Source organism: Cydia fagiglandana, chromosome 3 (genome assembly GCF_963556715.1).
Source record: "Cydia fagiglandana chromosome 3, ilCydFagi1.1, whole genome shotgun sequence".
Lineage (NCBI taxonomy): Eukaryota > Metazoa > Arthropoda > Insecta > Lepidoptera > Tortricidae > Cydia > Cydia fagiglandana.
In genome coordinates this window covers 13,960,766-13,984,961 of record NC_085934.1, presented here as the reverse complement: position 1 = coordinate 13,984,961, position 24,196 = coordinate 13,960,766, and the positions used below count along the sequence as shown (strand labels likewise).

The 24,196-nt window shown below is 35.4% G+C and overlaps 2 protein-coding genes across 2 annotated transcripts in view; one reads left to right on the top strand and one right to left on the bottom strand.

Moving 5' to 3' along the window:
* Positions 1-709: 709 nt before the first annotated feature.
* On the bottom strand, positions 710-5,183 carry LOC134680134 (endoribonuclease CG2145-like). The gene is made up of 7 exons (XM_063539183.1): positions 4,976-5,183; positions 3,192-4,083; positions 2,786-2,897; positions 2,443-2,527; positions 1,954-2,097; positions 1,299-1,387; positions 710-1,083 (listed from the first exon to the last, which is right to left on the bottom strand). The coding sequence occupies exons 1-7, from the start codon at positions 5,034-5,036 to the stop codon at positions 850-852; spliced, it is 1,617 nt and encodes a 538-aa protein (XP_063395253.1). The 5' UTR covers positions 5,037-5,183; the 3' UTR covers positions 710-849.
* Positions 5,184-10,383: 5,200 nt separating this feature from the next.
* LOC134680178 (dynein axonemal heavy chain 8) overlaps positions 10,384-24,196 on the top strand; it is a 68,625-nt gene continuing 54,812 nt past the window's right edge. The window contains exons 1-25 of the mRNA XM_063539255.1: positions 10,384-10,768; positions 10,857-10,967; positions 11,865-11,976; positions 12,570-12,712; positions 13,249-13,450; positions 13,713-13,876; positions 14,087-14,263; positions 14,747-14,850; positions 14,973-15,192; positions 15,430-15,576; positions 15,664-15,803; positions 15,890-15,974; positions 17,348-17,493; positions 17,881-18,025; positions 18,323-18,421; positions 18,712-18,838; positions 19,840-19,942; positions 20,388-20,553; positions 20,982-21,117; positions 21,425-21,536; positions 21,897-21,961; positions 22,441-22,600; positions 22,839-22,971; positions 23,385-23,505; positions 23,997-24,127. Of these exons, the coding sequence (XP_063395325.1) occupies positions 10,466-10,768; positions 10,857-10,967; positions 11,865-11,976; positions 12,570-12,712; positions 13,249-13,450; positions 13,713-13,876; positions 14,087-14,263; positions 14,747-14,850; positions 14,973-15,192; positions 15,430-15,576; positions 15,664-15,803; positions 15,890-15,974; positions 17,348-17,493; positions 17,881-18,025; positions 18,323-18,421; positions 18,712-18,838; positions 19,840-19,942; positions 20,388-20,553; positions 20,982-21,117; positions 21,425-21,536; positions 21,897-21,961; positions 22,441-22,600; positions 22,839-22,971; positions 23,385-23,505; positions 23,997-24,127 (3,552 nt within the window). The 5' untranslated portion in view covers positions 10,384-10,465. The remainder of the gene's footprint in view (positions 10,769-10,856; positions 10,968-11,864; positions 11,977-12,569; positions 12,713-13,248; positions 13,451-13,712; positions 13,877-14,086; positions 14,264-14,746; positions 14,851-14,972; positions 15,193-15,429; positions 15,577-15,663; positions 15,804-15,889; positions 15,975-17,347; positions 17,494-17,880; positions 18,026-18,322; positions 18,422-18,711; positions 18,839-19,839; positions 19,943-20,387; positions 20,554-20,981; positions 21,118-21,424; positions 21,537-21,896; positions 21,962-22,440; positions 22,601-22,838; positions 22,972-23,384; positions 23,506-23,996; positions 24,128-24,196) is intronic.

The window sequence follows — 24,196 nt, the reverse complement described above, 5'->3', positions numbered from 1 at the left end:
CTGATTTTATTGGTAGGCTATACCATCCCTCAAACCAACACATGATTTGGAATTTTAATTTAATTTGCATGCCATCTTACATGCCCAATAAATGCTTGGAGTAAGCTTTAGTGACAATTTATAACACCACGCTAGAAATTAATGCTAGAAACTTAATGCATTCAACGTATAGATACATTTTTTATTCTCTAAATACTTAGCTTGCTTTTACGTGCTGAAACCTGGAAATCCCGAGCCACTAACACTGATTTTAAGTTTAATAACTGGACAAAGTTAAAAGTACAAACCGCCATTTTCATGGTAGTGAGCAAAAAAGGCATCCTTCAACTTACCATCGACAATATATTTTGTTTTTCTTTCTATTCCGTTTCCGGACTTAGTGTTGCTATGTATGCATTCACAATCATCGCGTATTTCGCGACAGTACCTATACATTTGATGTGCCCCTCCCCCGCAAAAAACGGCAGACTATTTTGTACCGAAAATTTTAGACATGGCGTCTCCGTTGGTTATATCCTCCAAGCAACCTACGCTTGGCAAAAAAGAGTAGAAATTAAAAAGTGGCAACACTGTAGTGTCGTCCCTTTTTCTTATATAAATTGGTTTGAAAGGGACGACACTACAGTGTTGCCACTTTTTAATTTCTACTCTTTTTTGCCAAGCTGTACAGTATATACACAAATACCAGAAATAATTAGATAGATGTAGGTACGTTTAAAGCGTTTAATAATAAAAACAAAATTACAATATAACGTTAAACAAAAATCTCATATAAAAAGTGGTTCCAGTATACTTCGATTATAATGAGCCAAAATAATCCCTAAGCGATAATACTTTATAACATTTGCCCTAGATTTGGGGATAAGCACTGCCAATTAAATTTTTGCTGCGATAGCGGAATGTGTGAGATATTATTTGGACATCTTTATTGGCCAGCTTCAGCCTGCAGTCATTATCTGCACGGGTAACAAAACAAATAGTGTAAAGTGCTATTTCCAGTTCCGGTGATGTTCCAACGAACATAGTATCAACAGGTTTGTCAGCACCATTCTGGTTAAAGTGGAGTTTCATTACAGCTCCTTTCTGTAAACATAGAATAACTAATGTAGTACTTATAGTATATAAAAGAGTACATTACTATTTCGGATGGTTTTTAGTTTAAAAACTAACAAAAGTAATATGCGAGGAAAGAAATGCCATCCGGCAATTATACTCCATCCATTCACCGATGTCTTTATTTACTGGTTAAATATTCATATATAATATATAAATATTAATATATATATTCATATACTCACGTCACCAATGGGCAAGTATTTAAGGTATCCCAAATAGTTAACCCTGTTTGCTGCCTCTTCTTTAGCAAAATAAATCCAGTTATGCAGTCCTGCACAAAAAAATATAAGTAATAAATAAAACAGTGCTGATCGTTGTCCAATTAAATGTTGGGGCTTATGGTTGCCAGAACCTTTAGCTTCTGCTTTTTTAGCATGAAGTCACGATTTAGTATAAAGTTATAAACTGTTTTTTTGTATCTGTGAGACGTACCTAATGGAAAAGAAAACATCGAAACAATTGAAAAATACTAAATGAAGTAATAACTTAATAAAAAAAATTGTGAAACAGCATAAGGTATTCTATTAAGTTCAGGCCCAAGCACATGTAAACTTGTAGGTCACCGTCTTTTATATAAGTCTAAATAAGTGTAAATATGTCTCTACATAAAAAACAAGTGTTTCTTAAATACATTAAATTTAACTATATTTTTTATCACTTTAGATAAGCGTATTCATATGATAAATAAATTTAAATTACTAAAAGACATAAACAGGAATATAAAACTAAAACTAACTACAATTAAAATAACTAAAACTAAAAATTATAAATACCTATCAAAATTTGGTGCCTTCGGGAGGGTGCCCAACACGCAGGCAGATGATTGTATTTACTTACCCAAAACTTCTCCGTTTCTTAATTCAGAAACAAAAATATGTTCAAATCCAGAACTGCTTATTTTCCCTTTCCCTCTTGAATACAATCCAAACCATAACTGCTTTAGAAAATCACGCTGTTGTCTTGGATCGGGTGTAACATATCCTTAAAAATCAAATAGAGTATTGTTAATCTTCATATTTAGGTGAATAACAAAACTTTCATAATACGGATAAAAATAAAACGATTAAAAAATACAAGAAGATTCACTTAAAAACTGTAAAGAGTTCCGTACTATCCGTTACATGATTGTTGACACCACAACATCTGACATCAAGTTGAGGATTACATATTTTATGAAGCTAGTTTATGTACCTATCTTATTTATTTATAAAAACAATAAAATTAATATTATAAACTCAGTTGAAACTTTATTGTGTTAATACTGTAAAGGAATTGACACAATAAAGGACGTAAAATTTTTTAATAGGATATGTAAAAATTACTTACCTCTTTCCTTCAAAAAGTTCATCATATGACGTATGACGGTAGTAGACATGATAGCGTCCATAAAAGCATTTTCTTCGTTTCTTTCCTGAAAGAAAAGTACTTATACACATTTACCTTCTTTTTTACGATTTCTTTGGTGTAATATATGTATATTAACATATATGTACTTATGAAAGTGGCTACATAAATAGTGTAATTTTTTATCTTTATTTAGTTCTTTGTTTTCATAAATCCATTACTTGGTCAGTTAATTAAACAGAAAAGTCGACAGCAACAAAAACAACGATTAGTACTTTATACATTAATTACGTCAGAGTTTAATTTAACCAACATTTTAACTAACCTGTGGAGTAACATATTCATTAACCAGAGTATCCCTTTCATAATTATCTAATAGAGGTACAAATTTTTGAACTGTTGGAATATTCCAGGCTGCTTGTGAAACTGTTAGTAATCTGCGGAAAAATTGTAAACAAGTCAATCATCAATCTTCGTCCTAATGATCCGAATATGACGGACAAGTTATATATATCAAATTAATTACGTAATAGCTTTAGATAAGAGAAGTGTCACAAAGTAGGAACTTCTTTAAGAAACTTCTTATAGAATATAGATTTAATTTAAGTTAAAATGATTGATTACCATTAAGTAGCATCATAAAAATAGAGATGCTATATATTGCAATGGCAATTATTTATAAAAAGAAACAAAAGACGCATAAATAGAATACCTACAATGATAATACTTACGGTAGTGGCGCCTTATCTTCTTTTGACTGGGATGTTGTTTTTTCTTGATAGTTAATAGTTACATATTTTGCCGCATTATTAGTGTCCTTCCTCAAAAGCTCTTCACTTAACGATTGAAGTTCGGCATCACTTGGACCATTGGAACTACTGGCTTGATTGTTATTTTTATTATTATTTAAAATTGCACTTGGCAATTGTGGAGTCACCGGCCTTGACGTTGGAGATGTCACTCTTGATGTAGAAGACGAAGGTTTCGTTGAGGGTTTTACAGTACTTTGTGTAGACCCTGACAAAATAGAACTGTAACTTTTGGTCGTTTGTCCTGGAGGCAGGTTTGGTGTAGGTTGTGTGACAGGTTGATTTACTTTCGTACTTCCCCAGGCCGTTATAGTGGAGCCTTGTTTAGTTGTTCCTTGCAAGATGGAGCTGTAAGATGGTGGCTTTGGTGTTACAACTCCGTTATTACTTTTACTATCAAAAAAGTTTACTAGGTCTTGCACTTGTCCTGGTCGTTTTTGATGGTGTTGACTATTATCTAAAGGCTTTGGGGTTGTGAATTTTGGGTTAACGAAGTCTCTTCTAGCAGGTGTGTTTGATGGTTTTGCTGTGGTTTGTTGCGAAGTGCCGAGTGATTGTGTTGAAAATGTAGATGGGGATACGTAATCTCTGTTTCCAGTGGGATTAACAAAGTCTCTTTTTGGCGATGTTGTAGTTTTAGCAGTAGTTTGCTGTGAAGTACTGGATGGTGATTGTGAAGAAAATGAAGGGGCTACATAATTTCGTTTCCCTGAGTTTGTTTGTGTCTGCCCTTGAATTTGTAATGACCCTGTAGCTTCATGAAGCAGAAAGTCTGAGTTTTGATTATATCGACGTGACTTATCAATCTCCAGACCTGGAAATATAAATCGGCATATAAGTTTTTTTTTATCTAATCAGTATTAAAAAAATATCGTAAGAAATGTGTTGACATAATTGTACCCTGACTACCATGACTGTGTTATAGGCAATCTATTTTACCTTAAAATATACACGGCGAAATTGAATTGGTGATCAGGAGTTGAAAAATATTAATTACCAACCTAAATAGAATTTAATATGGGGGATCTCATGCAATTTACTTCACCGTCGAATTAATTACAGTTAATAATATTGTTAATATTTAACACTGGATATGAAGTAGGTGTACATCAAGTGCCACCCCTTTGACGGGGAATTTAACAGATTTTACTTCTGGAAAGCCTCATTAGATTTTAGACAAAACCACTGGTAGGGTGACAATATTATTTTATTAAAATTTAATTACTTAAAAGGTTCTTCAAAATTACTTATTTAAAAAAAATACTGAGTTGTTATCTTTTTAAAAATTTCATCTAAGACTTACGTACGAAACAGACACCTATTCCTGATTATCTTTTAATTACCCAGCATTGTAAATAATTGTGTCTAACTGTCTATAATTAATCTACGGGTAGATATGATTTATTCGATTAGCACAGAAAATTCATATGAGTAGTTAATAAAACAATATTTCTAAAAAACCTAGTGGCATATTATTATTTTGCGTATATTATATAAAGTCTTTTAACAAAAAACGTAGTGGCATATTGTTTATATGCGTTCATTATATAAACTCTTTTACCAACAATCATTTAGTTGGCATTGATAATGGTATCAATTAGAAGTGGGTATTTAACATTGCAACCTTATTAACATATATTTGGCACTTTTTCCTCAACTCCACAAACCTCAAACAGTTAGATAAACAAGGTGAAACAACGACTCACATTGATTAACATAAAAACACAGAAATATAGTAAATATCACAGATAAATGTTTATCAAACATTTTCACTACTTATTATTATAATGATTAACTTATATAAATAATGATTTCACAGCAATTTCAATATTGTGACTAGATTGACCACTTTTGTAACCACCGTCTGGCCAGACGCTACGTTGAATGTTCACTAGACGTGTACTAAGACGTTCATAATATCTCATCTGCCCTACTTGTGGCTGCTTGTACCATAGTTACTGCCACAGACTTTTAATTCTACATAACATGAACCGTCGTTATATTATTTTTTTTTATACCGTAAAAATATGATAAATATACCCAGCAATTAATCACGGAGTAGTAAGTATTAAGATTAATGCGAACTGTTCGATTTCAATTATTTTATCATGTATGTATGCACTATCAAACTAGGTTAAGACATCACGCAGAAAAAAACAGATGGCAGCACTAAAGCCATGAGAAGAATCTTCGGCGGGTTAATATAAAAACTTCCTCTATTATATACTGAACTATATACGATATACATAAGAAAAAGTGACTAAAGTATAATTAGGCCAGTCATATCGAACATTAAATTCGCAAGCTAACGGCTAGTTCTGATTTTTTAATATGTTTTTAGGATCACTACCAGCATTGTAAATCCAAGTTTGCAGCTTCGAAAGACCTGTGCTAATTTTGCACCACTCAAAAAACCGCGAAATTTTCGTACTTTTTTTGGTATTCTCAATATAAGTCCTAAACTATGCATTTTTTATCAAAAAGGTCTATGAACTAACTAAAGTTAACTAAAATTGCTACAATTTGAGACTAAAATCAATTTTGTAAGTTCAATACTTACCGAGATACCGCTCTACAAAAATGGGCAATTTTATCCAGTATAGTGAAATTTTAACATTCGGGCAGTTTTCGACCCCGAAATCAGAAAAAAAAACTTATTTTACGGGTAATTTAATAAAACGATGTTGTAGCAAATGTAATTACCTTTAATATTAAGCAAACAATGATATCTCTTGATTGTACCGTTTACTCACTAATCTTAAAAATCCAAAAAGTGGAAAACTGCGTTTTTCGCAAATTTGCTCTGTTTAGTTCTCACAATGGTTTGAGTTGATTTAGGGCCACTTGCACCATTCCACTAACTCGGATTAACCGGTTAAACTTGGAGTTACCATGGTTACCTGTACCATTTGACACTGGGTTAACGGTTTAAAAGGTTAACTCCGGGTTAGTGGGATGGTGCAAATGGCGATTATTAAACATATTTAAAAGTTATCAAAAATAACATTAAGTTAAAGCTGTTCATTTTGAAATAATTCAGTCTGAAAAATAGGCATATCGACGTCGTCTTCAATTTCGTCTGCGATTTCAAGCAAGGATTTCACTCGTCATTTTTATTGGAATGAGCCCCTGTTTGGTCTTTTCCCATCCCCATTGAGTTGCATCGTTTATTTCCACCCCCAACTACGTCTGAATTTGGTGGTAAGTTCGGTAAGCATGGAATGTTGCACCATCTTCCGTTGGAGGCAAACGGGCCAAGTCAACCTTAGCGAAGGCGGCTGTTTTTTTTTTTTGTAGCGTAAGCTAAGGAGCATGGAGCGTAACTTTTGTGTAGTCCCCTCCATATAAAGCTACTAGGCATTTTGCTCCGGCATCTGCGATGGCTGGGTAGGCTGCATTAGGTTGCAGGAATACTTCAGCTATGATGATAAGCTCAACGTTCTTCTTAATGGCGCTCCACAGTTTGTTCCCCACATGCCAGAAAAGGGCAGAGGTAGTATCACACCCAGTGAAGGCGGGGAGAAACAACTCGAATCCTGGGGGAACTTCCAAATCTCCGCGATTAAATGAGGTTGAGGAATATTGTATGGGGCCAGAGCCACCACTGCCACTTTTCTGGAAATAGACATTCTTTCACAACCGAACCCATGTAGAAGGACAACACATCCTGGCCAATGATTAGCACTGATTTAAAAGAGGTGCTCTTGTCAAGTGCCGCCTTGACGATGCCACAGTCAGCATCCTCGACTGCCTGCTTTGTCTCAATTCCCTGGCTTTGGAGGGCGGAGCATATCAGGGCAATCAGTCGCCGCTTGTTGCTGTCGTTAGTCAATTACTTCTCCTGGGCTATTTTTATTATGGTTGACTCTTGAAAGACGATTTCGTTACACTGCAGAGAACCATAGCGCCTTGCGCGTTCGGCAGTTTTTGTGTTATTCTCTGCTCCATCCTCAGGATATCTGTCAAAGACCAGAGCAACGTTCCGTCTGAAATGATTGTAGGTGAAGCTGACGTACCCTGCAACGATATTCCTCACGGAGTTGTTACGATGCCATATCACCTTAGTAAGAAACACCCATCTACCACAACAAACATGTCGGCTCCTACTGAGATGCTTTGAGGTAGCAGAGTGAAAGCTGAGTAGAACAATGAACCCTCTTCTGTAAACAATGCCGTGGGGGGTGGAGCTAACTAAACATAGCAAATATGCGAAAAAAGCAGTTTTCCCATTTTTATGATTTGTGAGTATTAAACGGTATCTGGAACCAAAGGACTTTAAAACACTACCCATGAGCTCCATCATCCGACACATGGATATGGTGGGAAAAGCTATTGAGTAGTTGACGGATCTTCTCTAGGGGGTAATAAGGCAAGGGCCCCCGAAAACAATAAGATAAGATAAACGGTATGGTCTAGAGATGTCGTTCTTTGCTTAAATTAAAGGTAATTACATTTTCTAGAACATCGTTTTATTATTTTACCCGTAAAATGAATATTTTCCCTGATTTCGGGGTCGAAAATTTAACAAATCTTAAAATTTGGCTATACTGAATAAAATTGCCCATTTTTGCAGAGCAGTATCTCGGTAAATATTGAACTTACAGATTTGATTCTGGTCTTAAATTGTAGCAATTTTAGTTAACTTTAGTTTCTTCATAGACGTTTTTTTTTTAAAATTAATAGTTTAGGAGCTATATTGAGAATACAAAAAAAAGTATGAAAATTTCGCGGTTTTTTGAGTGGTGCAAAGTTAGCACAGGTCTTTCGAAGCTGCAAACTTGGATTTACAATGCTGGTAGTGATCCTAACAACATATTAAAAAATCAGAACTAGCCGTTAGCTTGCGAATTTAGCAATTTTTTGTGTCAAATATGACCGGCCTAAATTTAAATATAGGAGTTATATGTATTCAAGTACTTAAAAACAAGTCAAAAAATATTTAATAACATAATATAATTAGTTCCCTAGTTGAACTTTCAATTTTATTACTAAAGTACTTAATTAATACATTATTATTAAAACCACTGACCAAAATTTTCTAATTAGTGATCATCATCATCATCCTGGCGTCAATCCCGGCTGTTAGTGATATTTGCGTTATTTAATACACATTAAAATAATGAATATAACTAGATATATTATTCTATTTAAATTGGTTAACTAACATATAAAGAGCGTATATATTAAGTAGTATCATCTTGGTCCTGGTATTGACTTATGCATTTATTACGTTTTACATACCTACTACCTTGTACGCAATTGTTCATACAAGGACATATTGTAGTCAATAAATTGACCTTAATATGCTGCTGGTCGTGCTCAAAGTATTGTACCGTTTATAGGTTGTAAAATTTGTACATTTGTATATTATGATTTATTTTAACAACTAAATGTCATTAGTTTAGCAAAAAAAATTATATTATTTAGTCCATTAAAGCATTTATGAAATTTACTAGTACAAGACGATCGCGAAAACATAGGGTAAGAATTACAATTTCTGAATAGCAGAATAGTGCCTTTTTATTCCAATTCTCAATTTTCATTTCACTTCACTCGTAGGAATTTTTGATTCAACTCATGAAGAAAATTTTAAAAATCAAGAAATATTTTGGGTATCACGCAACGTAGACGAAAATATTATTTCATTTAACTAACGACTCTTTAGCGGAGGGTTAAAAACTAAACGCATAATTATATTCGTCATACTCATAATAGAGAGCAGTGTATTATTGAACATGTTAGAAATACATGGTTACTTAATTAAAAAAAAGTAAATGACATTAAAGCTCTCCAAAGGGACTCTAGGTGTTGGATCTATATCCCTACGCAAGCCTGTCAAAAGACCGGGATTTATTATAGGCCCGTGAAATCCAAAGAGATACAAAAAAAGTAAGATCGAGCAAAAAAATGCAAATAAGCACGGCCTTTAGCGGAAGCAGTTACAAAGTTGACCCAAAAATTTTTTATTAAGCTATGAGCTTCATCACATATGTTCCTTGAGTAATTCTAAGCATTTCAAGCCTGGGAGCCAATAAGAAATGTGTGTCTACTCGGATTTGTAATGGATTCAAACTTTCAACCCCTTTTTAACCCTGTTAGGGGATGAATTTTACAAAACGCTGAAATTACTTTTCCTGTCTTTTAATAATATCCCCAAATACAAAGATTCAAGTCCCGCGTTCGAAAATTTTTTTGATATCCATACAAACTTTCAACTCCTTTTTCACCACCTTAGGGGATGAATTTTCAAAAACGCTGAAATTAGTTTTCTTGTATTTTAATAATATATCGTTTTACGAAGTTTCAAATTCCTAGCTTAAAATAAAACTTGAACCCCATACAAACTTTCATCCCCTTTTTAACCCCCTTAGGGGTTGAATTTCTCAAAATCGCTTCTTATCTCTTGTACACTTTATAAATGTAATCTAGTGTGCAAATTTCAACTTTCTATCTTTTGTAGTTTCGGCTCCGCGTAGCAAAAATCTCCAACCAAATTTTTCACCTTTTTACGTTTTTCTTGTAAAATTACTATGAAATTGAAAAAACAAATATCAGCAATGAATTCTACGTCTTTGGTTTATACGAAAATGATACCAAACTTGCCCTAGTACCCACCAGGATCAGAGTAGATTTTTTTTAAAGATGACGGATGGCGGCCGTCTTTGTACAACTTCACGCTAGAAATGCTTAGAATTACTCAAATATCAGATGTGATGAAGCTCATAGCTTAATAAAAATTTTTTGGGTCATGTATGGCAGCGTTACATAACTGACTCCAGTACTTTAGAATAAGATAAATGAAAGTAATTTTGACGTGTATTATAAAAATAGAAATGAAGTTACTTGTCTCAAGTCTCTTAACTTTAACTTTTAATATAATTTACCCTACTTTATGGGTAAAGGAATTCGCTGACCACCCTCAAATACCAAAAACAACAATACCTCACACCAGAAGCAACAAATAAATATGCAGACCTGACCAAAATCGCGGTCCGGTAGTCTACGCCCGTCTTTTAAACATTTACAGAAAATGTCTATGGTAGAAATATGATTCGATATTTAAATTTGAAATTGATCTCAATTTCGAACTACAAATTATTTTTGTGTGAATGTTTGACACTTACGTCAATCAATTTATAATAGAGAGGCTGTTTGTGCATATTGCATTATTTAATTGAATTGATTTTCTTAAAGCCATGGCAGACGAGGCTGGTGGTGCGGAAGCTCCGCCTGCCGAAGGCCCGGAAACGAGTGATGACAAAAAAAAAGCGGAAGACATTGACTACACTGCGGAGAAAATTGAAAGTTTAACACACATTGCCCACCGCAAAGCTTCTTTGTTTCCGCAATCACAGGCCGCTCAGGAACGGGTTGAAGTGGACCGAACCGCGCTTGAGGCTATCCTTGACGTCGGGTCACGGCTGAAAAGCATCCAGAAGAAAAGCAAAGTTTCTATGAGCGCTTTGGCATTAGGCCAAGAGTCTTATAAAGAGAAGCAAGTAAATAAACTTTCTGATTAGACTATACTTTGTTTTATTTGTTTAGTTAATTTAGATACAGTTCTGAATTGACTTTTACTTTTTGTAGGCTAAGGCAAAGGAGGCGCGTAACAATCGCGTGGGAGGTCTGAAGACTCAGCACAGGTTTTTACTCGAGATGGCAGGCGCAATTTTGAATAGAAAGTCAGAATATATACTGGTTAGTTATTTTTATTATATATTTATGATTTATGTACATATTCTTAATCTTCTTCTTTTCTTTATTTTTGTTCTTGAAGTGACAATGGACTCTCATAACTAATTTTAAGAGGTAGGTATGTAGGTGGCTGTTACAAATATTTGTAACTATAAGTATTTAACTCCTCACAGACAGGTACTTAGTTTCTCTCTTAGTGTAAGGCCTGAGCGGACGCTCAAAGCGGAGCGTTCGGCGGTGCGTGCAGCGTGGCGTCAGGCTCACAAGTGATTTGAGCAGCGTGCACTAAGGCCGCTCCTATACGTTTGCATTTGTTTGACATGCACGTCGCACGCCCCGCCCCGCTGCACGCTCAACTCGAGCGTCCACTCGGGCCTTACACTTAAACGAACAGAAATCAGGTGAAACTTTAGAACCTAAAATATGACCTACGCTCTGTACAGTAACGAAAATTAATTCATGTAACATTTAGTACATTGTTACGATAACAATATAAAAGCCGCTAGGTATCTTACATTGTTGTCACTGTGACAAGGTACGAAATGGTAAAGTAATCAAATTTCTTGACCGTGCCTTTTTCAGGGTGTCTGAGAGATAAGCGGAGCTCTCTACCGCTACCTAGAAAACTGTACTTTAGAAAATTCTTTCCCCGGTTAACTATATTTATTTATTTATTTATTACAAATGCAAACGTATAGGAGCTGCCTTAGAGCACGCTGCTCAAATCACTTGTGAGCCCGACGCCACGCTGCACGCCCCGCCGAACGCTCCGCTCCGAGCGTCCACTCAGGCCTTACATTTAAAGTTCAAACTACGAAAAGTGTTCAAAAGAGCGTAACATATCTAAGTCTGAAAAGCAAATTACGGTGCGGCTGCTCAATTGGAAAGTTTTTATTTCAGGAAGGTGTCTACGATGCGGATATACATATTGATTTGTTGGACAGTGCAGTCGCTGAAGGAGGCCGCAACTGTATAGTTCTCTGCGATGCCTTGTTACCACCAGTAAAAATGGGTAATGATTGACATCCCTACCTAGTAATTGGGATCCTATCTCATCGCATAATAATTGATTGTCATAATGTAATGTTACGCATAAATCTCTTTTCGCATATTTTTTCTCCAGCTGAAACAGAAAGTATTTTCGAAAATATTTTGCATAGGTTGTGTAGAATAGGGTAGGTTAGGTTAGGTTTGTGTTATAATTTTTCAGAAATGTTAATATTTCCAGCACAATAACAATTATGCGAAATGAGTTTTATGCGTAACATTACATTAGGACAATCAATTATTATGCGACCCAATAAGGACCCCTAGTAATTATCTTGAACGTTTCTATTACGAGGAGCAAACCGAACATTTATAAAAAAAATTACTTAAGTAATAGTTAAATCTTGCTTTTTATATGCGCTCCAACTCTTTCTGACCACGTGTAATACGTGTATTAAGTTTACTTCATTCCATAGCTACTTCCAAACTTTTGATAGTACTTACATATTTGGAATAAAATTAACCATGTACCTAGAGAGTGTTTTTTTATCACTTAAATTAAAGTCTTGGCACCTCTGTACTAAAATCATTAATACCTAACTTCTTTTATTATTTCAGAATCCGGCCGATTTGTGCCTAACCAAAAAGGCAGGATGGAGCGAACTTATATTTCAGACGCTTCGTCTATAGGCACTTGCGGACGATGTATCGCTATGTATAGGATTAAAAACAAACTCATTGACACTAAAAATGTTGCCGACGTAAGTTCATCATAATTATTTTTGCCTCAATAGTTTATAATGGCGTGTTTGGATGCGGCGAAAGACCTAGTGTGAGTGTGATTGTGTCATTACTTATCACTGCTGCTCCGTTAACCCGTGGAGCGCCCGACTGTGTGTAGTTAGTATAAGAGTTGCATACTACTGTGATACTGGGGCGCTCCACGGGTTTTAGACATAATGTAAATAATCTCATCTTCATGTATCTACCTCTCTAGTAAAGGTTTAAACTCGACACCGGATCAGCACCGTCTCACCTCCACCCATCCAGCTCCGTAGTAAGTAGGTATTCTTTGTACGAAACACCATACAACGGCAATCGAGGTTGATGCCTATGTATACAGTTTTCATTAAATAGATGGCGACAGCCAAAGTTGCCAAATACATTGCAACATATCCTTGTTCCTATAGTAAGGTATCATCAACATAATCTGAAAATATGACCCCCAGAACATGCCCGAATAAAGGTAGGTAGGTATATTTAAATAATTCGTTTTCGCAAAGGTGTTGCGTTACAGGATTATTATTTGGTCTTCATTGACATGGACCAAGAGACGGAAAACGTAGTATCCGGAATATACAAGATGTTGATGAACGCCTATGTGCCCGCTCTAAAGGCGTGTAAGGCGTGGGGCGATATCAACCCCCCAAATCCTAAGAGCGATGATATAATAAAAACGTACTTGTCTAAAATTACCTTGTTCTTCGATTATTTAGCAAGTGAGTATTAAAATATGTATCTTAAAGTTACCTTCAGGTAACTATAAAATAATTCTAGATTAAGGAACACCTGAAAATAAGCTCTGGCTCTGTTGAGCCTAACTCAGTGAAAGTGGAGCTCAAGGAACCTCATTTAGTTTTGGAACATTAGAATTATTTTGGTTGTGCACCTAACGCATGAAACACACTAGGTATAGTCAGGAACAAAACCTGTTTAACATTTTTTTTTGTCATAAACTTGAAAAATAACTCAATTGACCAGAGACAAAAGTCGACTTGGATTGCTGCACGAGATTTAAAGTGAATGAGGTATTATATGAGCAACATCTGTCCGATGAAGAGAAAATGAAAATAGCTATTACAAAAACTTACGTCTTGGAAGAAATTTGCACTTTCGTCAAACAGTGGATGAGACAGATTACTATGGTAAGTCAAAGTTGCTAGAAAATCTTCTAACTGACGTAGATACGATTCTTATGATGTTTTTCCATTTATATTTGGGAAATATTGCTGCTCTAGACATAAGTGATCAATTGATCATATAAGTGTTCTGTGAACAGTTCTGTAAGGAACTCTAAAAATGGTGGTATTAAGATGAGGCTTTTTGAATTAACATAATTTGGGTGTAACTTAAAGGTTTTAGTACAAAGCCAGCAGCTAAGAAGAGAACCGTCCAACATTGGTCCTTTGGCTGAACTGGACCATTGGAGACGCCAACTCACTACGTTCACTTCAATCATAGAACACATCAAAAGTGACTTATGCCAGATGTATATACATACACTTATCCGGGCTAAATCAAAACTTATAAAGGTATCATCTTTTGTTTATATTATCATAAATTGTCGTATTACCTCTAGCCGCCCTGACATCAAAACTAACTAAGTCTACGCAATTTGATTTGTCAAAATAATGATTCAAAATAGAATGAATTGGGAGACCCTTTGGTAAAGACGTTGCGCGATGATTTTCAAGTACATGGAAGGTAAGCTTAGTTAGGTATAGGACTAAAACTAAGGTATCGTTCTCGCTCGTCTCGTCTCGTTCGTTTTATTCTGTATTCGTCAGTTCTTCACTTCGTTCTTTACTCGTTTTGTTCGTTTTTAGTCACTATCTTCTTTGGTCAAACTCTGTAGCTTGTCCTCTCTTAATATCTTATTCTTTTGTCGTCATGGTCTTCCTTGGTCTCATTCGTTGTTTGCAGTCCCCGTATTTCGTATGAGGTCGCCTCAGTTACGGTGGACCTTTTAAATGTTTTATTATTTAAATAACTTAAAAAGGTTCCATAATTTACAGAAATGGAAATTACTGGACAACCAAGTTACCGATTATTATAATGAAGCATATGATAACGTTAAATATTTATATGCTTTGGAAAAGTATTGCGAGCCGTTATATAGGTAAGAAGATGAGTTCTCAAATTTTGATCTTATTAAATTTATGTAAATGTAAAAAGAGTAAATTGATGTAAATGTATCTGTTTGATATTACGTTACTTTACCTATAAAATTGTTTCTTCCAGATGTGATCCACATACTATGGAACAATATATACCTGGACTTATATACACCGTGCGCATGGTATATGCTACCTCTCGTTATTACAACACCACTAAACAAATATCAACATTGCTGGTCAAAGTCACGAATCAAATCCTCAATATGTGCATGGAGTATTTGACCAAAAATGGAAAAAAGACTATTTGGAATCAAGATAAACTAAACTTTATCAGTAAGGCATTGGTAAGATTAAACAAAATATACCTACATAAAGGTTTGGTAGCAGGTACCTATAGTAAAATTGCCACTCTAAGACTTTCTACAAAAAGCTTTTAAAAGTTAAAATTTTCGAGGGTTTCGTTGATTTACGTAGAAGTTGCATAGTAAAGTGAATACAGCTTTAAGCTCCTTCACTACAAAAATATGTGATCCAATAGATATTTATATCTACCTAAATGTTATTATTTTGTCGATTTTCAGTTTTGTCTGGGTTTATACAGCTTTTACCGTGAATGTTATGATGAGACACAAAAAGAAATGCAAGAGGCAGCGGACGAAAAACCTTTCGGTTGCTCCGAAATGTACATATTCGGAAAATTCGAGACTTTCAGGAGAAGACTTATTAAGGTGTATTATATGAAATAAAAGAAAATAAAATTTACATAGGGACATTTGGTATAGTAAATAGTAATACTAATTTAACATTGTTCACAGATTATAGATTTGTTCCAAACTTATATAACTTATTATATATTAAATAAGACCACTTTAGAGGGCATCGAAGAACATGCGGCATTGTTTAATAAATTCTTTAAATCTATATCGACAAAAACCTATGACGCACTGGATCATAGGTATCTTTATTGTTACTGTTTTTGAAATATGACATGAAACTAATATGGAATACTTGTAACGTAGAAATTTATGTTTTAAATTTCAGACGGCCTGACTTTGACAGGGATTACAAGATCTATAAAGACGCTGTTGCTAATCAAGAAGTGTTATTAGAAAACTTTATGATAAATGTAAGAACTGTATTACTTATATTAATATAATGTTTTAATAATAACAACGTAACTATTTCTGGACTGGCCAGTGTTGCCAGATGAAATCTGAAATATTCAGTAGAAAAAAATCGGTTTAGCAGTAGATAGGGGAAAAAGGCAGTAGATTTGAAAAGTGATGTCTGCAATAGGTAAAATTGAACAAAAAAAATTCTGGTCTGACCTCCCATAGAAAAATTGTTTTTTTCCCTTTTTAGGCCCCATTCGCACGGGAGCTTTTTCACCGCGCGTTAAAAAAGCGTTTGAATGACACAAATGGATAAACATGTATAGCTGGTCAAGCAAATCTTGCCAGTAAAAAAGGCGCGAAATTAAAATTTTCTATGGGAAGATATACCTTCGCGCCTACTTTTTTCAAATTTTCAAATTTCACACGAAGGCGGTTTTTAAGCGCGGCGCTTTTTTATCGAGCACTGTTCACTAGACGACACGATACGACGGCATAAAGTAACTAGATGATCCGGTCACGACGAATAATCATTCCTTTTCGAAAAATCAGTAGCTCAGCAGCAAAAAGCAGTAGATCAGTAGATATTTTTAAAATCAGATAGATCTACTGCTTAATCAGTAGATCTGGCAACACTGGGACTGGCCTTACGGGCAACAAGAATGGGGGGGTATCGTCTTAGGCCGCCGCAATCGTTATTCGTCAAGTTCTTTTAAATTAGTCCTATTCGGCTTTCGTCACTCATTCTACACTGAAAGCCACCGACCATTGTGACGAATGTAGCATGAGTGACGAAAGTAGAATAGGACTAATTTAAGAACTTGAAGAAAAACGAATGGGACGACCCAAGACGATACCGAATGGGGCATGAATGGGGCCAGTAGGTACAACGGTTTATGAGTTCGCATTATGCACGATTGGCTCGAATTCGTGAGTGACACCGCTGAACTAGTACCATTTTTAGGGTTCCGTACCCAAAGGGTAAAACGGGACCCTATTACTAAGACTTCGCTGTCCGTCCGTCCGTCCGTCCGTCTGTCTGTCACCAGGCTGTATCTCACGAACCGTGATAGCTAGACAGTTGAAATTTTCACAGATGATGTATTTCTGTTGCCGCTATAACAACAAATACTAAAAACAGAATAAAATAAAGATTTAAGTGGGGCTCCCATACAGCAAACGTGATTTTTGACCAAGGTTAAGCAACGTCGGGTCGGGCGTGGTCAGTACTTGGATGGGTGACCGTTTTCTTTTTGCATTTTTTCCGTTTTTTTTTTTGCTTCATGGTACGGAACCCTTCGTGCGTGAGCCCGACTCGCACTTGCCCGGTTTATTAGTGTCCGCAAAACCCGTCCTGAGATATATTTCTGGAGTTTTTATTTTGTAGAGCGTCAACAAATGTCCCACGACTGAAATAGCTTTGCATTTGCTGAAACGCTTCGAGAATCTCAAGTTAGGTTGTTTGTATCTTGAAGATCAATACTATGATTTGATAAGCAAGTTTACAGCCGAGATTGAATCATTACGTGACAGGTAAAATATGTGATAGTAGCAGACTCTACTATTTTCTTATATTATTAAAAATCAAATCAAATCAAGCATCGTATTGCCGGGCTGTAAATGCCCATGGATTACAGAAAGTTACCAGCTAGTTATTGCTTTAAGCAAAGATCAATTGATTTTAAGATGGATAGGGTTAAGAGAACATCGTGCCCCCGAGGTTGACAGCTAAAGAAGATGGCGCTGTTTCGTGGAAAACGTAAACCTTTGACAATCAGAGTCGTTACATTCGATACATGAATTTGTGCTATCTATTGTTTGCTTTTGCAGTTTTCTAGTCCATGTGCACATATTGTGATGCCTAATGTGTTATTGTTAAAAAATATAACTAATATAAAATAATTAGAATCATTTTGGTAGGTATAATGAGGAGAGAGAGAACCCGGACGTACCTTGGAACATGCCTCCCGTGTCCGGAAGAATTATGTGGATAAGGTTCTACGATAAAAATATTCAAGGTCCCATGGCAGAGTTCAAGAAGCAAGATGAGATTATAACGCATATGGTATTCAATTCAATTCTTATATTATTTTGCGAAGATCCACGCGACCGAAGGGATTCCCTTCGGTCGTGTTTTATAATACTTTTAATTTTGAATATGAATAAATTGTATTATGAATAAAACACTAACAGAATATGTCAGGGGTCTCCGCACTAGGCTATGCGTGTATGGCGGGGAACCAGTTACAGTTAAAATTATTGAACTAGTTACACAATAAAGCTACAATTACAAATAACAAACTTAAAGTAAAGTACGTAAGAGAAAAAAAATAGCCACACACCAATAATTGTTTCATTCCAGAACACGCAGAGATGTATAAAACTTTTTAATGTCATGTACATAGTGTTTACTGAATTCGAGTTAATTTACCACAAAGCTTGGGCTGAAAATGTTGGTCAGGTGAGTTAAGAATAAATAATTACCTATGGGGAGATTTTTGAATTTCGGGAGCTCGTTTTCGTCACTCGAAAATCTGTGGGAAACGCCGTTTTTGAAATACGAGCGATAGAAATTGGAAGTCTGTACGAAAAGAGAAGACTCTTCGAACATGCTCTAGTTGTATTGACCACTTGTTTTCAATTCTATTAGTAGAAGTTAAATGCCTAGTAGTGGCTCTAAGAGTAGTGGAGATATTAAAGGGAGAACATGAAATCGAGATACTCATACTCTTTTTATTACTTTTATTACAGGTCAGACTGGGCCTGATAGCGCCACTTCTCATAAGGCACCCGACGACAAATCTGTATATCGTTAATTTCAATATTTTTATTCCCGAATGTATCAGAGAGGTCGAATATATGTGGCAATTAGGACTAAGTATGTATATGTTATTTATTTAATTAAGTACACTTCATCATCATCATATCCTTTTATCGCCTACTGCTAAGCATAGGTCTCTCCTCGAGTACGCCACTTATCCCGATCCTGAGCCAATCTTATCCAAAAGTGACCCGCAATGTTCCGAATGTCGTCCACCCAACGAGCCAGCGGACGCCAGGCACTCCTATCGTCACACACAACGTACACAAACACACACACACACACACACACACACACACACACACACACACACACACATATATTACACATCAAAGTGGTAAAAGTACCTAATACATACCAACCTTGCTAATGTTAGCAATCACTTCAGGCACAAAACAGATAGGTACAGAAGTCAATCACATGTATGTACTTTACTTTTCATACCTACGCTCGGCGGTCGCTCTAGGGTTGCGAACTATGGCTTATGCACAAAAAACTATCGTGGTAGTGGCACTCGTATCTATCGTATCGTATCTCGTATCTAGTTGTTTGATTTATTATTGAGAATGAAACGGGAAGAATGGAAATATAAATTAATAATAACATTAATAACCCAAATAGGTATTTTAATTTTAATGTCATTGTTATATTACAATTATTACAAATTTGCCACAGAAGATATCTTGCGATGATTTCGAGATTGGCGAAATGCACGATTATTATATTTTAAAGTGTAATAAATTCGCATTCACACGTACAATGTCATAAATTCGCATTCGCATTCTCTCTGAAACCACTGGTAGCTTAAAAAACGACAATTCACCGTTTAATGTTGAATTTAAACAACCGTCCACTGTACAGTTATAATAACTTTTTTTTGTTTCTCCATTATTGCACAAAAAAGTTCACAGACGCGTGTCTCAAGCGAATGGCACTCGCGCTCGCAGTGGTCCCAACCGGTCCGAGATATCGTGTCCGTGAGCCGTGTCTATGTGTGCGTTGCTCGAGCGCACTTTGTATGTAGATTGATTTCTGTACCTATCTGTTTTGTGCTTCAGGTGTACCAGATTCAGCGCAGGTCGTCGCATATTGTAAAGATCAAATATTAGCGAATTTCGAAAAAATTAAATATTTAGTGGACCGAAATAACAAAATTAGAAAGTAAGCTTTTTATTCCTATATAATCCTTTGTTTAACTTTTGTAACAATATATTTAATAACTACCTATTAATTATTTTACTGAGCATGTAAGTACGAGTATAACAGAATTGTAAGTGATTGCATAATGTATAAAAATAAACAATAAAATATTAATTTAAGTTAATATTTAGCAACTTCATCTTCCATTATGCCTGGATAAAGTGTAATAGCAATTATTTAATTTGAGCATAAGCTTAAAAATTGCTTACATCAGTTATCAGACAATTAATTAACTCTCTCAATTCCACCCCCCTTTTCACTCTCTTTAGGGATAATTTCCGACATAAAAACTATGTCCAAATTATCTCTATGCCAAATTTTAACTAAATCGGTTCAGCGGTTTAAGCGTGTAGAGATAGGAGGTAAGAATTATATGCGAAGTATAATAAATTCCAAACATGTATAGGAGTATGCCAAAACTATATCTGCCGCTGCTCCGAGCGCAGCTCGTGAAGTTGGAAAAAGCTTTCCAGCCCGGCCTCTCTACAATTACTTGGACATCCCTCGAGATACCGGCGTACTGTAGTGCCATTGAAATCGTGCTTGATGAAGTCGATTTGTTTGTTAAAGAGGTAATTAAGCATTAGCAATACATTATTTCTTAACTAAAACAATGTGAAAGTGCCAGATACGAAATATGCTGATAAAAAATGTAAGCTATCTACAAATTAAATTTTCTTGTGTTTTGGATAGGTATTTTTTTTTATTCATCCAGTAATCGACAGTAAACATCAGCAAACAGTTACCTACGAATCGCAAATATATTCAAGTCTTTAATTTGAGCCCTTAATGAAATTGAAGAAATTTGATCCTTATGTAATTTTACTTCAAGTTCAAATTTCTTCGGTAGAATATCTCGAGTTAACAACTTCTTCCCGCCGTGTACGGAATTAAACTCCACTTTGTCATTTGTTACTTTGAAATTGAATCTATTGCATTTTAACTCCGAAATTGTTATAGGAATTTACCTCAAAATACTAATGTTTATTCAATTTTTAAGGTGATAGATATCAAAGAAGCTCGAATTGATGCTATTTTGCAATCCATCGCCAAGACCTTATTGGTATTATTGCCTGAACAAGCGGTTGATCCAAATGTGTTCTACGAAGATAATCTGACGAGACGTGATGATATTGGTAAGAATACACGACATGCTCTCTGGCAAGCCCACATTTCATTTTGGTAATTTTTATTACACTCCTACTACTCCTAGCCGTTAGTATACAATTGCTAGGTATTTAATTTGTATTTACTTGAAAAAGTTGTACCTTTATCTATAGTTTGGGAATATAAGCCAGTAGAGATATCTATCTCATCAACCAATTGTCAGCGTCAGAAAATGGCGCCTTAGCATAATTTTAATTAAATTGTATAGTTTACATTATGAACCGATATACTTTCGAATAGTGATTAAAATTGAACTTCACATACTTTTACTGACAGCGACGGAGTTGCAACACAAATCATGGAATGCAGAAACAGCTGTGATTGAACTTGTCAACAAATTTCTGGACAGTGTTCCTAGCCAAGCAGTAAAAGATCTAAAGAATAAATGGTAAGTCCTTTCCGAATACTAACGAAATAATAAAGCTATTATGTACCTATCTACGTAGGTACTGCGTTTAATGTCACTTTTACAGATGCGCAAGTTGCGGAAAGTTTCGATGTTACTCTACTGCTAAAGGCCAATATGGTGGAAATATTTGCTGTCCTTGGGTGAGGTTTTGGTAGATGGCAAATGAATGGGCTAACGATCCAGTGTCGTGTATTCAAGTCTCACCCAAGACAGTGAATTTTTCCACTTTTAAATCTATCCTAAGTTTAGCAATGTTCTCAGGTATTTTTGTTTGTTACAAAATTAATAGTAAAATAGCTATGATGAATTAATTTATTGATAAACTACTATATCTTGTAGGCTTGATCCGGATAAAGCCTTGAAACCAGTTACTTCAGCTACAAGAGTATTTCCAGAAGACGCTGGTTAGTACAGACATTTTATTCGTGGTTTAGGTTTGCGTTGCTTTCTTTTGCCATGTTAAGGAAAGACATGCAATATCAATATTGGGGCAAATCCCGTGATAACGAGCTGCGAGAAAGCTGATAGGCATAATCTTGATTAATATAGGTAAAGGTGGCCACTGACGAGCCTTCCAACAGTCCAAATAGCGTGGCTGCAATCCAAAATCAGTCCGTGAATGTCAAAAACGGACAATGTTTAATATTAGGATGCCGTCCATTTGGATGAATCCATTGTAACGGCATCCATTTGGAAGGCTCGTCAGTGGCCTGCTTAAGTATGTAGTTTTAAACGTGTGAATCTAATTGCGCTGTAAGATTTGAGGTATCTTTAATTCGAATCGGGCCGTCTAACGTTGATAAATAGATGAAATGTATTATGATACCGACGTGTCATTTAAATGTGGCCGATATAATAAATGTCAACAAAATTATTATTGCAGCTTTCTTGGAGGTAGAAAATCCGGATCGTTTTGAACCTCAGCACGCTATAAATGAAAGTAACGAACTCTTTGCATATTTTGCTACAAAGTGCTTTGAAGCACTTATTAAATGCACTCGGACGAGTCTTGATTTGTTGAGACGCAGAGCTTCTGTCTCTAGGTAAGATTGTTATAATTGACTTATGTAAAACACGTAATATAAACGTGTACTTACGTATGGGTAGTAGAGTCTGTGAGAAGAGTCATGAAAAGTATTGGTTCCCTTACATTCCACGACTCTGCTCTTTCCGCACAGACTCTAATATGAAATTTTTGACCATATTAGCTATTTTAAGTGGCACAGAATATCTCTTCGAAATAGTACATACCTTTCTTTACCAATACATTTCTATTTTCAGCTTCTTAACGATGACAACTGATCCAGAAGAACAAAAGAAACTCAAACCACTAATGAAGACAATGATGTATTTACAAATACCTCGTATTTTAATTACACCAACATTAGATGAGATACAGTCTGCTTTCTCTCAAGTAATCGTTTGAAGTTTTTGCTGAAAAGAAAAAACAAATTATAGTCGATATTAGCTTCTATATACATAAGTCATATCATATCTAATTTTCCACCTATAGTTATACTGAAATGTTGCTTACGAGCTTTTTTTTTAATGTTCGTATGTAGTAACGAACGATATATACTTAAGTTGTTTCCAGAATTTGCCAACAATTTTCGATCGTTTGTTTGACCGTTTGAGTCGAAACTCGACATAATATTTATTTTAATTTAATATAAAATTTATTACACAGCATAAGTAGCATAGCAGTTTATGAAAGAACGATTTACGCAATCTTATTAAATTTGGTTTTGTTGGAATTTAAAATCGTCGCAATAAGTAGAATACCTAGTATTAAAGAAATATGTTTTTACAGGCAGTATATATTTTCAGGTCGTGTTGAATTGCATCATGGACACTCACAGAAACGTTTTTCAATGGAGTCAACAAGAACTTATACTGAAAGAAGGAGTCGGCTCGTCAACTGGAAAATCAAGTTCAATGCTATCTAAAAGTAGTATCGGTAGGTGAAGGATTTTCTAATTTAAGAGCCTGGCACGTGCTACGTGGCACGAGTTAGCTATTTTGTTTATTTTCTTTCCATCTTTGGGCTTTTCTGCGGCTCGATTTTTATTTATTCTTCTACAGTTATAGTCTTATCTAATCGTTATGTCGCACTATATGTTCCAACATATCCCCCTCGAAAGTATATTTAACCATACAAGAAAATCATGTAAGTAAGAAACTCCTTACTCTCAATTAAAAAGAAAATATGTTTCTAAATATTTGCTTTAGGTTAGTACATACATACATATAATCACGCCACGCCTATTATCCGGAGGGGTAGGCAGAGACCACGGATTTCCACTTGCTACGATTTTCACATACCTCTTTCGCTTCCTTCACTAACATTCCTCATACACGCTCGCCGGTTTAGGGTGCTCTTGGCTTTAGGTTAGTAACTGAGATTTATTCAATGCTGAATTTTATCAGGATCAAAATCAGGAGGATCAATGGTTGGTGGAGTCAAAACTTACTTCCGCATGGTGTCCGAGCATAAAGATGTTGTTCGTGCCGTTATGGCTTTACAGGGAATGATGTATATGTATAAACCTGACATTGAAAAGTTATTGAAGGTAATTTGCCTGCTTTACAATAAAAATGACGTCAATGTGTGTAATGCCTCGGACACGAAACGCACACTC